Source organism: Perognathus longimembris, chromosome 11, assembly GCF_023159225.1.
Source record: "Perognathus longimembris pacificus isolate PPM17 chromosome 11, ASM2315922v1, whole genome shotgun sequence".
Taxonomy (NCBI): Eukaryota; Metazoa; Chordata; class Mammalia; order Rodentia; family Heteromyidae; genus Perognathus; species Perognathus longimembris.
This window is the reverse complement of record NC_063171.1, coordinates 61,450,612-61,471,669: the sequence shown is the minus strand read 5'-3', so window position 1 is coordinate 61,471,669 and position 21,058 is coordinate 61,450,612. Positions and strand designations below refer to the sequence as shown.

The window sequence follows — 21,058 nt, the reverse complement described above, 5'->3', positions numbered from 1 at the left end:
TTTATACTACTATGAATTTTCTCATGACTTTCTTAGAGTTTTATGGGTTTTTTTTGTTCATTTGTTTTGTGTGGGTCCTAGGGCTTGAGCTCAGGACCTGGGGACTGTCCCTGAGCTTTAGTGCTCAAGATTAAGTGCTCTTCCACTTGAGCAACAACTTTCCATTTGAGCCACATCTCTAATTCTGGCTTTCTGGTGCTTAATTAGAGATAAAGAGTCTCACACACATTCTGCCCATGCTGATTCCAAACCATGATCCTCATATCTCAGCCTCTTGAGTAACTAGGATTACAGGCGTGAGCCACCAACACTTGGCCTTTTTAGAATTTTTTATTTCTTTCTGTCTTTGCAAAAGGAGACAAAAGGACTAAGTTAAAATATTGCTGATCAAGAAGTTTCTGTGGTTTTTCCCATGAGAAACATGTTCTAAATAGTATTCTCTGATTGGTTACATGGTGATATTGACTTCCTTGAAAATGTAGATAATGTTTGATATAAGTCTTGGGTCATCCATTCTCAAACTGTTAATTAAGCCTTAATTTTCCACTTTATAAGTGGGAAATGAAACTTTTAAGGTAGATTGAGCTTGAATAAACAATTGTCCGCATTTCTGACACGGGTAGCTATGGTGGTTTTTGGGGCGGGGGGGTTGTTTGGGGGTTTTGTTGGGGTTTTTTTGTTGTTGTTATTTTGCTTTTGTCAGTCATGGTGCTAGAACTCAGGGCCTGAGCACTGTCCCTGAGCATTTTCACTCAAAGCTAGTGCTTTGAGCTACAGCACCTCTTCCAGTTTTCTGGAGGTTAATTGGAGATAGAGTCTCATGGACTTTCCTGCCTGGGCTGGCTTTGAACTACGATCCTCAGATCTCGGTCTCCTAAGTAGCTAGGATTACAGATATGAGCCACTAGCACCTGGTAGGAAAATGTTTTAATGTAGGTCCATGGTAGACTCTTTTTTTCTTTTTTTTCCTTTCTCATACGCCTTAGTGGCTGCTGCTTCTTAGCTGAAACCTTTGTTCTAATAATACAGACACCAAAATCTTTTTCCTTGAAGATTACTCTGTCTAGTCCTCTTCTGTGAGTCTCCACAAGACACCCTGTTGTTTTCCAACCTTGTAAAAGTTTTGAAGAAGGCTTTCTGTTCTCAAGACTAATGTAGTTAGTCACATCTACAAATGTCATTGTACTTAAATAAAGAAAAAAGACAGCCAAAGCAAAAGTCGTTTCTAGCAGCCACTCACAGCTTTGCTGCCAGCTTATGTGAGAGTTGCACAAAGTCAAAATCATCTGTAAATTGAACATACAGCTTTTATATATTTTAGCCATCTGGGAAAGAAAGTAGTAAACACATTTTAATAAACAAACAAGTTGTATTTAGACTTACATAGAGCTGAGGGCGAGGGGATGCCATGGAAGTGATTTCAGAAGAAGAATATCACAAACAAGAATGCCAGGGCATGGTGCGAGGTCTCGGCAGCCCTACCAGGTGACCACAAAGAAGACTGCCATGCGCGGTGTCCAGCAGGCAGAGCAAGCAGAGCTTGGCGTGTAGCAGGCAGGCACTTGGTTTGGGTGAAAGGAAGATCTGCAGGTGTTGTGCTTTGGAAAAAGCTCATTAATTAGGTGTTCCTTATGTTGATATATATATATATATATATTTAAATCCTTTGATTGACTTGTTTTGTTCCCAGTTTATATTAGAATAAATATAGTTTAGATGAGCTAGAGAAGTCACACCACCCTGTTCCCCCAGTTCATTGAATGGGGGTGGGGATGCTTACCTTACTGCAGGAGGGAAAACTAAGCCTCAAACTAAGAGGATAGCTTGATCCAGCCACCTATCATTATAATCTGAGACAGAGGCACTGTATTCTCTGCATGAAGTGGAATAGGATAGAATGAAATAAGGAAAGTAGCAAGAGAGCTGAAGATCTTTCTAGGCGTGGAAGACTTTTGCCTGCAGCTTAGATGTGGAGGTACCGGCCCATGAGGCTCCAGTCTTGTTGATCTTTCCAAGTGTTCTTCCTGTCTGTAGCTCTCAGAAATTTAGTTAGGCCAAACACGTCAAATTGCTGAGCTTCATTTGCATCTCTTTATTTCAGTTTTCTATTGGTAGAAAGAAAATAATATGCTACATCTTATCTCCTACGGACATTGAGATATATATGAAAGAACTTCAAATTGTTTGGCTAAAGGATATAAAATATAATTTAAACGTTAGATTTTTAAAATGTAGAATCACAAGTGTTACAGTAGTATTTCTTGAGCCATTCTCACACGGTCTTGTCATTTGTCTTCCAGATACTCACGTCCCCATGCTCCCGCTTCAGCCTCAGGTAATGTATTTGAGAAAGCTTATCCAAAAGAAGACTAGTTTAGGTAGGCTGCCTGGGAAATGACTGAGATTTGATATAAGTAAATACCCAATCTGAAAAGTAGCTATGAGTATACAAAAGAAAAAAGAAGGGCTGGGAATGTGGCCTAGTGGTAGAGTGCTTGCCCACCATGCATGAAGCCCTGGGTTCGATTCCCCAGCACCACATAAACAGAAAAAGCCGGAAGTGGTGCTGTGGCTCAAGAGGTAGAGAGGTAGCCTTGAGCAAAAAGAAGCCAGGGACAGTGCTCAGGCTGAGTCCCAAGCTCTGGGACTGGCCAAAAAAAAAAAAAAAAGAAGAAGAAGAAGAAGAAAAGAGAAGTCTGGTTCTCTGCTTGCTTTTCTTTCTTTTTATGTGGTACTGGGATGCTTGCATATCACCTGCTAAGAAAGCCCCCTACTGACTAAGCTATGCCCCAGTCCTGGTGCTTTCTTTTCTGTTCTTTTTAAGATTGGCTCTCTCTATGTAACTCAAGCTGGCCGAGCCTATAGCCTTCACTTCTTATTCTTTTTCTTTTGTACAGGGATTGCACTCAGGGCCTTGAGCTTTTACTTAGCTGTTTTAGCACTCTTCTGCTTGAGCCATACCTCCACTTTTGACTTTTTGCTGATTAATTAGAGACAAGAGTCTCTCCGATTATTTGCCCAGGCTGGCTTTGAACCAGGATCCTCAGCTATCAGTCTTCTGAGTAGCTAGTATAACAGGCCTGAGCCGCTGGCACCAAGCTTCAGCCTGGCTGAAATTCTCCATACATAGCTGTTTTTGGAGGTGGGGTGTGCTATGGATTGAATCCAGTACCTAAGCTGTGTGTGTGTGTGTGTGTGTGTGTGTGTGTGTGTGTGTGTGCGCGCGCACGCGCACGCGCCAGGGTATCTACTTACCTTTTGAATCCTTAAATATGTAAAATGTGTTGAGTTTCTGTAAGTTTCCCCCCACTTTTTTTTTACATGATTTCAATGGCTGTTTTCTATTTGAAGGAGGAATTAGAAGGTCTTCATCCATGTCGTATGTTGATGGTTTCATAGGAACATGGCCCAAAGAAAAAAGGTAAGCAAAGGGAATTAATTAGTCTTAGTATATCCACCTTATGAAATTTAGAAATGTCCATTTTATCGTTGTCTGTTGGTATTAGCCAGAATGCCAAATCTAGACTTTTAATTAAGATGCAAATCTGAAAGGGTCAGCATAGGCAGATAGTAGAGAGGTCATGAGCTAAGTATAAAGGGGAGAAAAATAGGCATAACTTTACCTTAAGGTCAGTTGGATTGTAATAAGTGGAGAAAGAAAAGAAATGCATGGCTGGGAATATGGCCTAGTGGTAAAGTGCTCTCTCGCCTTGTAAGAAATGCACTTCCCAATAATTTTATGTAGTAACATTTAAAAACTCTATTTTCTGGAATTTCTTAAGAAGGTTTTCTCTTTAAATTTTTTCTAGATCATCTGTGCATGGTGTTTCATTTGATATTTCTTTTGATAAAGAAGATAGTGTGCCAAAATCCACTCCAAACCGAGGAATCACTCGTTCTATTAGTAATGAAGGACTTACTCTGAACAACAATCGTGCATCTAAACACATTCGGAAAAACTTGTCCTTCAAGCCAGTAAATGGGGAAGAAGAAGAAGAAAGCATTGAAGAAGAACTTAATGTAGACCCTCACAGTGACCTCAAACCTTACATGCCCCTTAATACGAACGAACTGAATTCTAATGAGAATGTTCCTTACAAGCTCCCAAATGGAGCTCTACAAAACAGAGTACTCCTGGATGAGTTTGGTAATCAGATCGAGACTCCAAGCATCGAAGAAGCATTACAGATAATTCACGATACCGAAAAACCTCCCCACACATCTCGGCCAGACCAAATCGCTAATGGCTTCTTTCTTCATAGCCAGGAAATGAGTATCCTTAACTCCAACCTCAAGCTAGGTCGGTCGAGTCCTGACAACATAAGTGACGCGAAAGGTGCCTTGAGCCCTGTGACCGACACGACAGAGGTCGACACTGGAATTCATGTTCCTTCTGAAGACATTCCCGAAACCATGGACGAAGACTCTTCCTTGCGGGATTACACGGTCAGCCTGGACTCCGACATGGATGATGCGTCCAGATTTCTCCAGGATTATGATATCAGAGGCGGCAACCCCAGGGAGGCGCTGAGTCCTTGTCCCAGTACCGTAAGTACCAAGTCTCAGCCAGGGAGCAGTGCTTCGTCTAGTTCTGGTGTGAAGATGACCAGCTTTGCCGAGCAGAAATTCCGGAAGCTGAATCATACCGATGGAAAAAGCAGTGGCAGCAGCTCCCAGAAGACCACCCCGGAGGGCTCGGAGCTGAATATTCCCCACGTGGTTGCGTGGGCACACATTCCCGAGGAGCCCGTCCTGCCCACAGGCCGGGACAGCACGCAGCTGCTGGCTTCGGAGATGGTGCATCTCAGGATGAAGCTGGAGGAGAAGAGGCGCGCCATCGAAGCCCAGAAGAAGAAGATGGAAGCCGCATTCACAAAGCAGAGGCAGAAGATGGGAAGGACGGCCTTCCTTACGGTGGTGAAGAAGAAGGGGGAGGGCATCTCCCCACTGCGGGAGGAGGCGGCGGGCGCCGAGGACGAGAAGGTGTACACGGACAGGGTGAAGGAGAAGGAAGTGCACCGCCCCGACGGACAGAGGAGCAAGTCCCTGGCCGACATCAAAGAGAGCACGGAGAACCCCCCAGCCAAGTGGCCCAAGTCCCCAACCACGCCGGTGGACCCCGAGAAGCAGTGGAACCTGGCAAGCCCCTCCGAAGAGACTCTGAACGAAGGGGAGATTCTAGAGTACATGAGATCCATCGAAAAGCTGAACTCCTCCCTGCACTTCCTCCAGCAGGAGATGCAGCGCCTGTCCCTCCAGCAGGAGATGCTAATGCAGATGAGAGAGCAGCAGTCGTGGGTGATCTCGCCTCCGCAGCCCTCGCCGCAGAAACACGGCCGAGATGTCAAGCCCTCCAGGCAGGCCAGCCTGTCGTCCACCACGGCGCCCTTCTCCTCGGACTCCCCCCGCCCGACCCACCCATCTCCGCAGGCCTCCAACAGGAAGAGCTCCTCCTTTTCCACTAAAAATCAAAGGACTCCTAGGCCCAATGAATTAAAAATAACACCGTTGAACCGAACCCTGACACCCCCTCGGTCTGTGGATAGTCTTCCTCGACTAAGGAGGTTTTCACCGAGTCAGGTTCCCATCCAGACGCGGTCTTTTGTGTGCTTTGGAGATGATGGAGAGCCTCAGTTAAAGGAGCCCAAGCCCAAGGAGGAGGTTAAAAAGGAGAACTCGGAATGCAAAGGGGCCTCGGGACCACGTGGCTATAACCCCGAAGAAAAGGAACCGAAACCTCTTGAGTCGACAGTTTCTGAAGTCCTGTCCCAGCCTGTCACAGAGACTGTGTGTCTCACCCCAAATGAGGACCAGTTGAACCAGCCCACAGACCCCCCGCCTAAGCCCACCCTCCCACCCACCGCTCCTAAAAACGCTAACCTGATTGAAGTTTCCCTGTCAGACTTGAAACCCCCTGAAAAGACGGATGTGTCTGTCGAAAAATATGATGGAGAAAGTGATAAAGAACAATTTGCTGATGATGAGCAGAAAGTATGCTGTGGCTTCTTTTTTAAGGTAATAAGCTGCATAGTTTCAGGCATCTTCATGGCGGGGGGGACTCCTTTTTCTAAGTTGACGTACTTCTGGAATAGCAATCCCTTTTAAATTTTCTTTCTTTTCTTTTTTTTTTTTTTTTTTAACAAATCTGCTATTATTCCTAAGATGTGTTTTGATGACTCCTGCTCTGGTGGACTCTATGATGCTGAAGTTCAAGATTTCTCAGTATTCCAGTGTGGATTCGGAGCTGTAACAAAGCCTTCGATCACAGTCATGCATATGCTTGCATAGATAACGTGTTTGCTCTTTTACCTCTCTTCCCCCCTTTCATTAAAGCCGTTAAAAAATTAAGCCATTCGAACCAGGCATAGTGGCATCACGAGGCGGAGGCAGGCAGATTTCACAGTTTAGGCTCGCTTGGGCTACAGAGTGACTCCTAACTGAAAAACAGCAAGTAACTAGATAAAAAAAATGAAATTATTTGAACCTCTAAAACAGAGTGATTATTTATTATTGTATGTAAATATGTGCTAAGGTTTTTTTTTTTTACCTGGTGACCATCTTTCCTTGTGTCTTCTTTAAAAAACAAAAACCCTTTAACACCAGGCACAGTGGCTCATGCCTGTAACCCCAGCCACTTGCGAAGATCACTGTTCAAGGGCCACCCAGGCAAAAGTGTTAGTAAGGCTCCTATCTCAACAGACAAGCTGGGTGTGGTGGTTTACACCTGTAACCCCAGCTTCACTGGAGTCAGAAACAGTAGGAGTAAGATCCAAGGCCAGCCCCAGGCAAAAACACAAACTCACACTGTCTGAAGAATAATTGAAAGCAAACAAGGGCTGGAGGGGAAAGGGGGAATGGCTCAAATGATAGAGCACCTACCAGAGCAAGCACAAGTCTCTCTTAATTTTATTTTTTAATTAATTTTTATCAAGATGAGATAGGGAGTCAGGCCTAGTAGGTCTAATCATGATTGTCAGCTTGAAAGAACCTCAGTAGAGGGATATAATTTCACTCATCTTCTCTTCAAAGAGAAAACCTGTGCTGGGAACCAGTGGTCACACCTGTAACCCTAACTGCTCAGGAGCTTCCGATCTGCGAATCAAAGTTTCAGAGCCAGCCCTGGCAGGAAAGTCCATGAGACTCTCCTCTCCAGTTAACCACCAAAAAGCTAGAAGTGGAGCTGTAGCTCAAGTGGTAGAGCATCAGCCATAAATGAAAAAAGCTTAAGCAAGAGTGTGAGGAGGTCAAGCCTAGTACCAGTATTTTAAAAGACCGAGAGAAAAACCTTCAATGTAATTTTGAACTTAACCAATCAAACTGTGTGACCTCAACTTTAAACGCTGTAATTCCGTTTATGGCACTACATTAGCTGACTGCTGTAGGGAAGTTTTATCCTTTTTATTGATCATATATTTTAAATAGTTTGTTTTGTTTTTCATTGAGGGCAAATTCCCCATGCTCAGTTATTAAGAGCTAAGAACTTTTTTTCTTTTCATGGCCATTAAGTTATTTAACAGAATTACTAACTTTAATTCAGCTCTTCCATCATAATTCCCAAAACAGGCCTACATTTGACAGTCATAATAGTTCAGATTTCCAGTTATCTCAATAAGCACAACCTGCGACAACAGCAACTGAAAATGAGAATAGTACTACCTGAAATGTTCCATGAAATTTGTTCTTAGGATGACCAAAAGGCAGAAAATGACATGGCAATGAAACGCGCGGCCCTGCTGGAGAAACGGTTACGGAGGGAGAGAGAAAGTCAGCTTCGGAAACAGCAACTGGAGGCGGAGATGGAGCATAAGAAAGAGGAAACCAGGTAACGGGGCCAGGCTGGCTTTGAGCCTCCCGTGGACACAGAGGGAAGTGTCGGGAGCATGCTCAGCGAATGCTTAAGGAACCGTTTTTAGAGATGTTTACCGTCTGCTACATTCTAGTAATTTCTAGAAGTTACTTTGTTTTCCCAAAGTATTTCCTGATTTCACATGCCAGAGTGCTCCAGGAATACTCGCTGTGTTCAATGCTTGAAACACATTGATGTAACTTTACTATGAAACAGCCTGAGTTTTCTCAAGTAGGTTTTCCATGAAGGGCCTATTTTTCTCCCATGGTACTAGGAGGTGGTGGTTCTCCCTTCTTTCATCACACCTGTAACTTGGTCTTTATTTGATTTCATAGGCGTAAGACTGAGGAGGAACGTCAGAAGAAAGAAGATGAGAGGGCACGCAGAGAATTTATCAGGCAAGAATACATGAGGCGGAAGCAGCTGAAGCTGATGGAAGACATGGACACTGTCATTAAGCACCGCCCTCAAGTGTCAAAGCAAAAGAAACAGCGGCCCAAATCCATTCACAGAGACCACATCGAGTCCCCCAAAACACCAATCAAAGGTCCTCCAGGTAACGCAGGCCGTCGGTGGAGTCTGTTCATAAAACACCAGCTGGGTTTGTCATGCTAACATGATTCTGCTTTGCCAGTACTAAATTGGATACAATTTTGAAATTATGCATGGTCTGGTTTGGAAAACCAAAAACAAGCAAGTGAAGATTTCCCCGACCTCTGTGTATTATGTGTGCATGCATATATTCAGTAGAACAAATGAGAAGGCTAAAATTGAATTTAAGTAGTAACTAATTAGGGAACTCTGTCCTCAGATATAATTCCCCTGAACTAGTAACTACCCTTTAAGTGCGTGTTATGTGCATGAAATGTATTTTTTAAAGCATATTTGGTGTGTGGGGGAGTGTGTGCTGGGGATTAAACCCAAGGCTTTGCACATAATACTCCACTACCCAGCTAATCACCCAAGCAACTTCTTTGCACAGTAAGGAATACGAGATCACGAGTGTAAGCGGAGTGCCGGTGGGCTCACAACTATAATCATGGTTACTCAGGTGGGAGAGGATTAAGGTTTGAAGCCAGCCTCGGTAGGGAAGTCCATGTGACTCTTAACTCCAATTAACCAGCAAAGAACCAGAAGTAGAGCTGTGGCTCAAGTGGAAGAGTGCCAGCCTTGAACAAAAACAGCTAAGGGACAGTGCCCAGGCCCTGAGTTCAAAAAGCACAAGGAAGTGATCCCACTTAAAGGGATAAATTTTAAGACAGAAATACTCATAAATATATATAATAATTTCTGCAATACAAGATGTATCTTTTTTAAGAAATTCAAAATACATACTTTTCTTTTCTTTTCTTTCTTTTTTTTTTTTTTTTTTTTGGCCAGTCCTGGACCTTGGACTCAGGGCCTGAGCACCATCCCTGGCTTCTTCCCGCTCAAGGCTAGCACTCTGTCACCTGAGCCACAGCGCCCCTTCTGGCCGTTTTCCATATATGTGGTGCTGGGGAATTGAACCTAGAGCTTCATGTGTAGGAGGCAAACACTCTTGCCACTAGGCCATATTCCCAGCCCCCATACTTTTATTTTCTAAAACCATTTTATTTATTTTTTTTTTGGCCAGTCCTGGGCCTTGGACTCGGGGCCTGAGCACTGTCCCTGGCTTCTTCCCGCTCAAGGCTAGCACTCTGCCACTTGAGCCACAGCGCCACTTCTGGCCGTTTTCTATATATGTGGTGCTGGGGAATTGAACCCAGAGCTTCATGTATACAAGGCAAGCACTCTTGCCACTAGGCCATATCCTCAGCCCTAAAACCATTTTATTTAAAGTAAGTTTCATGGAAAATTTTAGAGAATCCCCACATTGGCTGTCAGGGTGTAGCTTAGTGGTAGAGCACTTGCCTAGGGTCCGTGAGACCCTGGCTCTGACTCTCAGCATCACACAATGAATACCCCCAGCACTTCCAAACAGACAGACAATAGAATTTCCAGAACTACTTTGTTTATTGACTGATTGCCAATCCTGGGGCTTGAACTCAGGGCCTGAGCTCTGTCCCTGGCTTCTTTTTGCTCAAGGCTAGCACTCTGCCACTTGAGCTACAGCGCCACTTCCAGCTTTCTCTGTATATGAGATGCTGAGGAATCGAAGCCAGGGCTTCGTGTATGCTAGGCAGGCACTCTACCACTGGGCCACATTCCCAGCCCCCTAGAACTACCCTAAACCCAAGGAGATAAACTGTATCAGCTGAAATTAATAAATTAATTTCCTGCGCAGGAATTAGACATTCTGTATTACTTAAATTTGCTTTCTTGACCAGAGCCCGATGATGGTATCTGTCTCCTCTCAGCACTTTCTTTCATGAACATCAAGTTAGTCTTATCATTGTTTTTCGAAAAGAAGGTTCTTTAAGTCATGTATATGTGCATGCAAGCATACTATGCATTTAGACGAAGAAGAAAGGAAACAGGAAAAGACATAATCCCATTGTCTATGCTGGTGTTCTCTAATGAACAGACTCTTTTCTATTTCTTCTTTTAAAGTTATGATTTTGTTTCTGTTCAGGATCACGACTTTATCGTGTTTTTTCAGCCTCTAGCCTTTCTTTGGCATCCCTGAACACGGGTGATAATGAGAGTCTTCATTCAGGCAAGAGGACGCCAAGGTAAATCCAAACACAGGAAAGATTAGGGTGCCTGCAGTTGTATCAAGTTTTAAGTAAAAAAAATCTGTAATGTTTTTGTTTTGTATTTTTATAGCAATTATAATAAGTTTTATGGGTTTCTGTTATAAAGAAATTATGAAGGTGCTTATTCATCTTTCAGTGTCTTATCATTTAGAATTTGAATTCTTGACATTGATAAGATACTTTTTACAAACACAAATTGTAATTATGCGAAGGTAGTTGCAATATAATTGTGATTAAATCATAATGGTTAGAAACAGAAAAAGCATCCTTTAGTGTTGGCCTCTCTGGCTTATGACCTGTTGAGTAGGAGAGTTTTTGTTGTTGTTGTTGTTGTTGCCAGTCCTGGAGCTTGGACCCAGGGCCTGAGCACTGTCCCTGGCTTCTTTTTGCTCAAGGCTAGCACTCTACCGCTTGAACCACAGCGCCACTTCTGGCTTTTTCTATATATGTGGTGCTGGGGAATTGAACCCAGGGCTTCATGTATAGGAGGTAAGCACTCTTGCCACTAGGCCATATTCCCAGCCCTGTTTGTTTGTTTTTTAAATAAGAGTTTTTCTACTGGAACATTAGACTCACTCTAAAGCAGATCCCTACTTAAATTTATTGATTTTTTTTTGTTAGCATAAGTTAGTTGTATGGTGGGGGGTGCTTCCATTGTAACATTTCAGCAAGTGTGTACAGTATATCCTGATCAGCCCCTCCACCTCCCGTAGTCCCCCCACTCCACTCCTCCCTCTTAAAACCATGTCAGAATGTAACACAGAGGGAAGATCTCCTTTGTCCTTGGAAGTCAGCCTCAAGTAATGCTGTGCTATGGTATCCATGCTACAGAAGAGCGTGTCTCCTAGGGAAGTCATCTCAGAGTTCTTGTCTCTGTGGCCAACCTGTCATGCTGCTGCAGTGGAGAAACATCCATTCTTTCAGCAGATCTCTATAGAGTGCTAACATGATTTGGAAACGAGTGTGATAAATATATATACCTTTATATACATCTCTCACACGCACACATATATGTGTGTGTGTATATATATATATATAAAAATTGGACCAACAGCATCATCACATTTTACTTTAAAGCTCTAGGTTGTTTGCTTGATACTCCCACATTACTTTTCTGGCCCACAACCCTTTTTCTGTTTGAAACATAAAGACTCTGTGGTTTGCCATTTAGGTCAGAGTCTGTAGAAGGCTTTTTGTCTCCAAGTCGCTGTGGCAGTCGAAATGGAGAAAAGGACTGGGAAAATGCGTCAACAACTTCATCAGTGGCTTCCGGAACAGAATATACAGGTCCGTGCGTGTGTTTACTACTGAAAATGTAATAAGCTCATCTCCTTTGCTGTACACACTGGAGCCTGGTAAAACAGCAAGTGCTCATCCTCGTGTAGCTCAGTCTCAATGACAGAGCTGTACTTAGGGACTAGCAGATAAAAGATACACGTTTCTAAATAAATTTGGCAGTGCCACTTAGCACTCATTCCTACTTCTGTCTTTAAAATGCCGACCATTTCTGTGTAGTGTCTTGGGTCTGGCAAAAGTTCAGGGGAGTTTGATGCACGGCACATAGGTCCTCGCTGCTGTGTAAAGCTGAATCCCTAAGTCCTCTCCTTAATGGGGAAATTAGGAAGCTGGGAAGGCCGGGGGAAGAGCAAGCAAAGGAGCGCCCCATCCACCCGCCTCCCGAAGAACAGGAGGCCTCACCGAGCCCTGCTTACAGACCTGCTGGCTTTTGATACAGCCTCCTGTTGTGGCCTGTAAACCCTGGAGTTGGGCCGTTGCCCTGTTAATCCCTTTGTTAATCCTGAAGAAGATGAAGCTTTTCTTTTCCTCATATTACTCGTGGGCCGTTTCCACTGCAGCTCACCAGAAGTAAACTCACCAGACCTACGAAAGGGTAGGCAAGAAGGGATAACTTAAGTTTGACAAGAAATGTACTCAGTACCTTATGTATGTATGTAACTAACCCCTCTGTACATCACCTTGACAACAAAATGAACTTTAAAGAAAAAGAAAGGGTAGGCAGACGGGCCAGTTGTAGCTGTATCTTCTTTCCAGCGCTGCTTCTCAGAGCAGCCTCAGAACACCGTCGGAGCATCCTCTGGATGTGTCCCTTTGTGGATAAAGCAGTGCTTGGATTGGAGGGCAGCCAGGAAGAAACCTGGAAGCAAGGACTCCTTCTAGCTGGGCACAGGGCCTCATTCCACTGCCCATTCAGGAGCCTGATAGCAGAAGGATCCGAGTTTGAAGCCAGCCCAGCGAAACATGCCCCGAGATCACATTTCCCCAAAGCCAGGCTGGTGGTATATAGCTCAAGCAGCAGAGCAGAAATGGTGGGGTGAGATATCCTGAGTTCAAACCCTCGAGTCAGCAAAAAATTAAAAAAAAGAAATAATGTTATTCTTACTGTTTTAAATGTCTCGCACAGGACCAAAGCTGTACAAAGAGCCCAGTGCAAAATCCAATAAACACATAATACAAAATGCCTTAGCTCATTGCTGTTTAGCTGGGAAAGTAAATGAAGGTCAGAAGAAAAAAATACTGGAGGTAAGCATGTTTGCATGAAAATTAAGTTGATCAGTATTCTAAAACTGTCTTTCCTGTCAATGCAAGAGAAGACGCCCTTAGGGCTCCTAACACTTCAACAGCATCTACTTAAAACAGCTGGAACTAGATGGTTTAGTTACTAGGTTGAGTTAGTTCACTATCAAGTTGAATTCTGCAAATTTACTTACACATGAAGAATAGACTAAAATTTGTTGCTAAAATGTGGCTCAGTGGTAGAGCACCTACTTCCCAAGCTCGAGGACCCAGATTTGATTCCCAGCACTGCCAGAAAGTAATAAAATGTGTCATAAAGTTTGATCAACAAACATTACACAGTTACATAAACTTCATTGTTGTTACTATTCTGTTTTCTAAAGGAAATGGAGAAGTCGGATGCCAACAACTTCTTGATTTTGTTCCGGGATTCGGGCTGCCAGTTCAGATCCTTGTATACTTATTGCCCAGAAACTGAAGAGATCAGCAAACTGACTGGGATAGGCCCCAAATCAATCACTAAGAAGATGATTGAGGGACTTTACAAATACAATTCTGACAGGAAACAGTTCAGCCACATACCTGCAAAAACTTTATCTGCCAGTGTTGATGCAATTACCATTCATAGCCATTTGTGGCAGACCAAAAGACCAGTAACACCCAAAAAACTTCTACCTACTACTAAGGCATAGGAGTGGGACATGTTTGCTTCAGAACATTCGTGGTAAATTTGCACTTCATCGTTCCTGCCTAGAGAAACCTTTCTCATTGCCAACAAGATTTTTTTTTGTTCATTAGAACTGGACATTAGCTGATGTCATGAACAACTGGAATGTAAACCACAGTATTTTGGAATGCAGAAAATTCTTGCTTAGCTGGTAAGTCCAAGTGATGAAGGAAAGGTTTTGATTCACAAGTGGAGATTTGGACATTAGCGAGCTCACCTGCCTGCTGGTAGAGACATTGAAGCACTGAATTGTGAACACGGTGGGCATAGTGTAGAAATGTGGCTAGGATTGCGAATTATGTGTTGTACTTGTTGCTTTTTTTTTTTTAACCTTTAACTGTTTGTATTTGTCTTCAGATGGTTTATTTTGTTGGGGATTCATTCTAAGCTACCTTTGTGTTTGTTTCATGTGGAGCTCTGACAGTAGGAAGAATGCCTTCAGAAGTAACGTGCACCTTTCTCCGCCGTTAAGAGAAACACTAGTGTTACATTTTACAAGAACCCTCATGTTTTAATGGTGTTAGAGCATTTGCAAAAATTATCCTGTATTATTTATTATTCACTCAAGTATTAACATTTCTCTACTAAATAAGAGAAGGTGTTGCGAAAGCTGCTAGTAGGTTTGCTTTAAACCACATGAGCTTAACCAAGAATATAAGAAGTTCCTGATTACATCCGTGCTGTTTTACACGACTTCTGGCCAACTCAGAATAATGGAGATTTTAACAAAAACAGGCTTTTTCTATTGTTCAAAGTAAGTCACTTTATCAGCTGGCAGAAGCAAATGGCACTTTGCGAGTAGTCTTTCAGTGTAAAAATGGAAGGCTTCCTGAAGCAAGTTCTTGGGAGTCTTGACATTATTTATAACTGCTATGAAAATTATATTTAGAATTTTAGAAAATGTCTTTTTGTTTTAAAATCGCTTCCTGTTTATTTTACTTGTATTGGGTTTTTCTTCTTTTTAATCCTTTCCATGTGGAACATCATAGACTATAAGGACACACTTGAAATCTCTCTGTGATTGTGGTTCAATAGAAGTGTAGAGCAGAGAGTTCGTTGGGGAAAACTTCATTCTCAGGAAAAGACTTGAATGATTCTGTGACCCTGTTATGTTTCAGTGTTGTGACAACTGTGTACATTAGGGGGAAAGACAGTATTGTACCATAAACAAAACGTGTAGTACCTTTCCTTTCATGGATGTAGAGATGAAGATATGTACATTTCTCTAACAGAGGTGTTTAGAGAGAGCACTAATGTCTCATACAATGTATTTACTTATTTTAAAAAAAACATATAGGAATGAGCTGTCCCTGAGCTGTACTTTTCTATTATTATAAGGCCTTCCGGCATCAGTGCATCTGGGTTATTGACATTTTCTCAAATGCTGTCAATATTTTACTGTAATTTATGTTCTTATATTTATGTATATTTGTTAAAACTGAAAAGAAAGTTCACAGATTTTTTTCCCAATATCTGTGCAAGATATATGTGTAGCTCAAAACTATTTGTGATCTACTGTTTGCATGGGAGAGACCAGGATATGTAACTCTTATATTTTAAGCATATACATATTGTGTATATAATATATGAATACTAAAAATGGGGGAATACACATTTTACCTTTCAGACAATTTCTATCACAATTAGAAGGAAATGATCCAACACATATTTAGATAAAGACTAGTTTAAAAAATTTTAAGCGAATCTAATCAAAATGTGAATAATACTCAAAACCAGAAATAAGCATTTTATATTACTAAATTTGTTTTTGTCAGCCAATTAAGTTTCCCTTATCAAAGCAATCTTTTTTGTATTACCTGGGTCTTAAATAACAAGAAAAGAGAAGCAAGACAACGGAGAACTACTGAACACAAAGCAGGACTGACCCCCCTTGACTCTTACAGGCGGCGGTGTCTAGCAGTCGAATCCAGTGTCTGTCTTGTCTGAAGGTAGAATGTGAACGTTGCCACGAAGTTCATTGCTCTCAGTATCAGATTTTACTTTATTAATGTAAAAGGCATATGGATATATTTCTTTAAGTCCACAGATTTTTTTTATTATGGTGCAGCTTTTAAAAAATTATGTTTAAAATTCTACAAATGACAGTATGCCATGTCATAAAGCAGGGGGGTTTCCTAACCTTGCTGGGACGCACGGTAGGTTCTTCCACGCAGGTCAGATGCTTGTACGTGTTCGGCTACCTTTGCCAAACGCTGGTCCTGTCGACCAGTGCAGCCTGTCGCCTTCCCGGTGTCGGACAGTGTCGAGAAGCTTTGCATTCTTGGTTCACGTTTTGTTTCAGAGTGACTGTTACAGTTGGGGTTTTGTTTGGCCGCGCGCAGGCGGCGTCTGCTGTTGAGTTGGGGCAGTGTACAGTGTGTGGCGTGCTTACCTGTCTACCCCAAAGCACTGCTTACAGGTTTTTCTAGAAGATGCTGTGCTGTAGAATACTGTCACATTTGCTATTTCCTGGTACAGTGTAGTTTTTTCCCTACCATTTGAATAAAAGCATGGCACCAAATCGACTCCTTTCCTGTTGCTTGAATGGAATGAGGTTTGGAGAGGACCCGTGAGCACTCCCTTCCCATCTCTTCTTACCCACGGAGGGGAGACAGCAGAGTGGCCCTGGGGCTGGAAAAGGGCCACACCTGGGCACCGTCTGGGCCGTGGCCGGTACCTGGCCCCTCATGATTGTGATGGGCTCTTTGTCTGGTTCTAAGCTTTCTCTCGCGGTCCCCTTCACTCCATGGGTCTGTTCTCAGCCCCGGATGGGAACTCGTGCTGGGGCTAGGCGATGTGACTCCGGCTCCCACCCCACCTCGGGGCAGAGGCAGCCCAGCGTGAGGCCACCCCAAGTCCCCACGCTGAGTGGAGCAGCATGCCCCTCCCCTCCCACCCGCCTGGCAGCCGCATGGGCGTCGTGAGGGCCAGCCAGGATATCCGTGGACCTGGCGGACTGCTGAAAGACCCCACACGTGACCTCATCCCCGTCCTGTGGAGGCCGGAGTGGCAGCTCCACATCATGCTGGTGACGCGACCCCAGCCAGCCTCCTGCCAGTCCCTGCCACCCCCCCCCCCCCCCCGTGGGACAAGCAGGGCGCTTTCTCTTGAGCACCGAGTCGTCTCCTTTACTTGATGAGAGAATGAACATTCTCTGCTCAGCAACGGGAGGCCCCATTCTTCCCTGTGCTCAGTTTTCCTCGCTACCCCTCTCCTTCCCAGAAACCCCAGTGGGGCGGGGGGGGGGGGTGAGGGATGACAACACCTCCCTGTCCCCTCCCCCAAAGTGAGAAGGAAAACAGTGGGGTTTGGTAGCGTCTCCCTGTGCCTCCTGCCCAGTCTTCCCCAGGCCGAGCCAGTCTCCAAGATGGCCAGCTTCTCCGTGTCTGGGACTCCCCGCGCCAGCCCGAGGCTAAGCCTAGCCTCTGCTGCAAAATGGAGCGGAGTCAGGCATGGGGCGGGGGGGGGGGGGGGGCTCACACCTGTCATCCTAAGCTACTCAGGAGGCTGAGATCTAAGGATCTTGGTTCAAAGCCAGCCCAGGCAGGAAAGTCCAAAAGACTCTCTCCAATTACACACCAAAAAAAAAGCGAAAGTGGAGGTGTGACTCAAGTGCAGTGAGAGCTAGCTCTTGCACAAAAAAGCTCAGGGGTAGTACCCAGACCCTGCGTTCAAGCCCCAGGATCAGTTCCCAGCCCACCCCCTCAAAAAACAAAAAGTGGAGCAGATACAAACGCCAGCCTGGAGATGCAGGTTCCTTTCAACTCTCCGTAGGATAATCAAACAAATCAAGTTTACCCTAAAAATTTGGATTTCCAACTTCCGTTTTTAAAGTTGAAGCATATTCTTGTGGAATGCCCCTTTAAGAGTGTGTTTTCTCATTCCCCGAGTCTCCAGCATGCTCTTTTTGTACTCTGCCACCCCCTGACACACCAAGGCTGCAAACAAAATCAGAAAATGTTCAGATGGCAGAGTTCTTAAATCTTCCTTTATTTAAGCTTCTTGGTCTTTTGGAATTTGAAGTGTTTCAACCACGATTGTAGGGCTACGTAATCAGAAAGATTCCATGGCTTTAATCCAGTTATTTAGGTTCTCTGGGTCTTTAGTTTCTGCCCACCCCCCTGGCCTCTCTGCCATTCCTGGGGCTTGAACTCGGGACTGAAGTTGTTTGTGTTGAAGGTTGACACTCTGCCACTTTGAGCCACAGTTCCATTTCTGGCTGTCTGGTAGTTAACTGGAGAATAAGTCTCACAGACTTTCAGATTATCCTGCCTGGTCTGGCTTTGAACCTTGATCCTCAGCGCTCAGCCTCCTGTGTAGCTAGGATTGATTATAGGCGCGAGCCACCAGCACCTAGCTCAGATTTCTTATCTATAAACAATAGTGCTACAAAGGTCAGCCTAACAAATTCAGGTAGTCCATTTTCAGCTACTATAACAGAATACATGAAACTGGGTAACTTCGGAAGAGCAGAGATTTCTTGTGGCTGGTGTGGACACGGTCCCTAAAGCTCTTTTGCTCAAGGTTAGTGCTCTACCAGTTTGAATCACAGCTCCACTTCTGGTTTTCTGGTGATTAGTTGAAGATGAGAGAGTCTCACCGACTTTTCCTGATCGGGCCGGGCTGGCTTTGAACTGTGGTCCTCAGATCTCATCCTGAGTCGCTAGGATTTCAGGCGTGAGTCCCTGGAGCCTGGCTTAGCGATTGTTTCTTAGAGTTCTGGAGGCTGAGCGAGCAGGCTAGCCGCCCCTCTGCCCCTCCAAGGCCTCTAGGTCATCGTGGAAACCCACCCTCGGGGTCTCACCCAAAGATCCCACCGCCTCCCAGTCCATCAGCATCTGAACTGGGGCCTCCCCTTCTTAGGCAAGAACGGTTCCTGTGAGCAGCCCCTGTAGCCCATACCAGTTACTTTTGCTCCTGAGCCCCAACCTGCTGGCATAGCAAAATACTTTGCACCCTTGTGAACCGTCCTGAAAGTTTAGGCCGTGCAGGTAGTAGGGACTGACTGCTTAGCCTGAAGTGGCTTCTTGCAGACTTGCGGGGGGCGGGGGGGGGGGGGCTGCTTCCTGGAAGCGTGGGGATGCCAGAACCTGTCCAGACAGGCAGGAAATCCGAGGCCCAAAGCTCCAGCTCGCAGCCCTGCTGAGTCCTGTCACCTACTCCAGGACGCGCCAGCTGCTTCCGCATTCCTCCGCTCTCATCCCTTCCCTGGCCCGCCTGGCATTGTTTCAAAAGGGTTAGGGTTGGGCACTTGCAGGGAAATTCAGCTTCTCCTCCAGAGAAAAGGTGGCGGCGAGTGGGGTCCTCCCCGCTCGGTATTTCAACAAGCTACCCTAACCCAGGAGGAGAAGTAACGCTTGCCTGCAGAGCCCTTCGCCCTCGTTCACCTCTTCCATGGTTCCAGAGCGCCCGCCCTTGGGACTTTGCTCTTTTTATACATTCTTCTCAGGTGATTTTATCCAGCCCCACGAAGACATTTCTGTGATGGCTCCCAAGCCCTTTGACCTAAGCCCCATTCATATTCTAAAGAAAACAGACCTTCAACTCAAGTCTCCAGGTAGAAACCTGGGAATCCCCAGTCCCTCCGTGTTTCCTGGCTACACAAGTCTTTAGTAACTCAATTTAGTAAATCAATTACAGACTCAGAAACAAGCCAGGTCTGCTTCCTGCAGAACTCTTAGCTCTCCACTCCTTTGCCCACGCCTACCCCCTCTGCCCACGGCCGCTTGTCTGGTTCCCGTGCCTTTCTTGATTTCAAGAGCACCACTCATACCCCAAGTCACCTTTTTTTTGGGGGGGGGGGAGGGGAGGGAGCGGGAGTACTGGAGTTTGAAGTCATGCCTCTAGCCCTTTTTTCTTTAGCTTAGTTTTCAGATGGGGCGTCTCACTTTTGCTAGACTCTGCTCTCAGCACAATCTTCTCATCTCTGTCTCCACGTGGCTGGGATTATTAGTTTGCATCATCATGCCCCCCCCCCCATTCCAATCTCTTCTAAAGGTTATCCTGAGCTCAAGATCCTTCAGAATTGTAGTAGTTAATTTAAATATCAATTTCAGTAAACCATAGAAACCAGATAGTTGGTCAAATATCATGGTGTTTTGGTGAGATTTTTAGCTTTTTGCTTTTCTGACATTGCTTATTTATGCCAGTGCGGGGGCTTGATCTCAGTGACTGGGCGCTATCCCTTCACGTTAGCTTTTTTGGCTCAAAGCTAGCGTTCTACCCCTTGAGCCATAGCTCCACCAGCTTGTTGCAGGCTAATTGGAGATGAGAGTCTGACTTTTCTACCTGGGCTGTCTTGAATTGCCATCCCTAGGTCTGTTTTGTTTTGTAAACATTATTATAAAGGTGATGTACAAAGGGGTTACAGTTACATAAATCGGGTAAAGAGCACGTTTCTTTTTAGACAATGTCAGCCCTCCCTCGCTCTTTCCCAGTTTTTCCTTCCCATTCCCACCCACGAGCTGTACAGTTCATTTTCAACAAAGACAGATGAATGAACAAACAAGACAAGAAGAAGAGAACATAAAGACAACAAAGAAAAAAAAACGTATTTCAACTTCCTGGAATGTTCAATAAATATTATTTTAGATACTTAGGTGATAAGAAGCACATGGGTACGATAGATGCCTTTGTGCTCCTAAGAGTGTCGCCCTCTGGTCTCGCTGGGTGCAGATGCCTGAGTCCTGCATAATTTATCCCGTCCCAGGGAACTGTAGCTCTAGCTCCCGCGCATGAGAGAAAACATCCACCCCTGGTCTCTGGAGTCGCTAGGATTACAAGCATGAGCCAGTAGCTTGGCTGACTTGAGTTCTTCAATCAGTAAAGCAAACGGTGCACATGTGTGGGTGGGACCCGTCCCAGCAGCTGGAGAGTTTTGAGGAACAAAGGCTGACCCCCCCCCACCCCGGAGTTAGAGGGAATCTTGCCAGCACTCGCCGGCATCAGTACCCCGTCCATCAATGCCGTTCTGCTGTGCATGCAGTTCCACAACTTCATGACTCAAAATCGACACCCCCCCCCCCCACCACACCACCACCTTGGGTTCTTCAGGAAAGCTCTGAGTCGTACAAGTAGCTTCTGTTCGGTTTCTAAACACGTGAAGTTTTAGCCGGCACAGCAGGCTGAGTCGGCTCTGCTCCACCGCAGCCTTGATACCGATTAGAGAAAGGCACCTGCTCCCGGCCAACGCAGATCTGGGCCAGAGCAAGCCAGCTGGGTGAGCCAAGTGGAGCCATGGGAAAGTGTCTCCCTCTTCACGGGCTGGGCCAC

At 44.8% G+C, this 21,058-nt stretch overlaps 1 protein-coding gene across 4 annotated transcripts in view; it reads left to right on the top strand.

The window, feature by feature from the left end:
* Camsap2 (calmodulin regulated spectrin associated protein family member 2) overlaps window positions 1-16,311 on the top strand; it is a 76,033-nt gene extending 59,722 nt beyond the window's left edge. For 2 of the 4 annotated variants that reach the window (XM_048357286.1, XM_048357285.1), the window contains exons 9-17: window positions 2,301-2,335; window positions 3,352-3,421; window positions 3,810-6,015; window positions 7,686-7,822; window positions 8,182-8,402; window positions 10,401-10,500; window positions 11,696-11,811; window positions 12,947-13,065; window positions 13,443-16,311. In XM_048357286.1, coding sequence (XP_048213243.1) covers window positions 2,301-2,335; window positions 3,352-3,421; window positions 3,810-6,015; window positions 7,686-7,822; window positions 8,182-8,402; window positions 10,401-10,500; window positions 11,696-11,811; window positions 12,947-13,065; window positions 13,443-13,751 — 3,313 coding nt within the window. In that variant the 3' untranslated portion in view covers window positions 13,752-16,311. The remainder of the gene's footprint in view (window positions 1-2,300; window positions 2,336-3,351; window positions 3,422-3,809; window positions 6,016-7,685; window positions 7,823-8,181; window positions 8,403-10,400; window positions 10,501-11,695; window positions 11,812-12,946; window positions 13,066-13,442) is intronic. The other 2 variants (XM_048357288.1, XM_048357287.1) reach the window with 2 other exon arrangements.
* The last annotated feature ends 4,747 nt before the right edge of the window (window positions 16,312-21,058 follow it).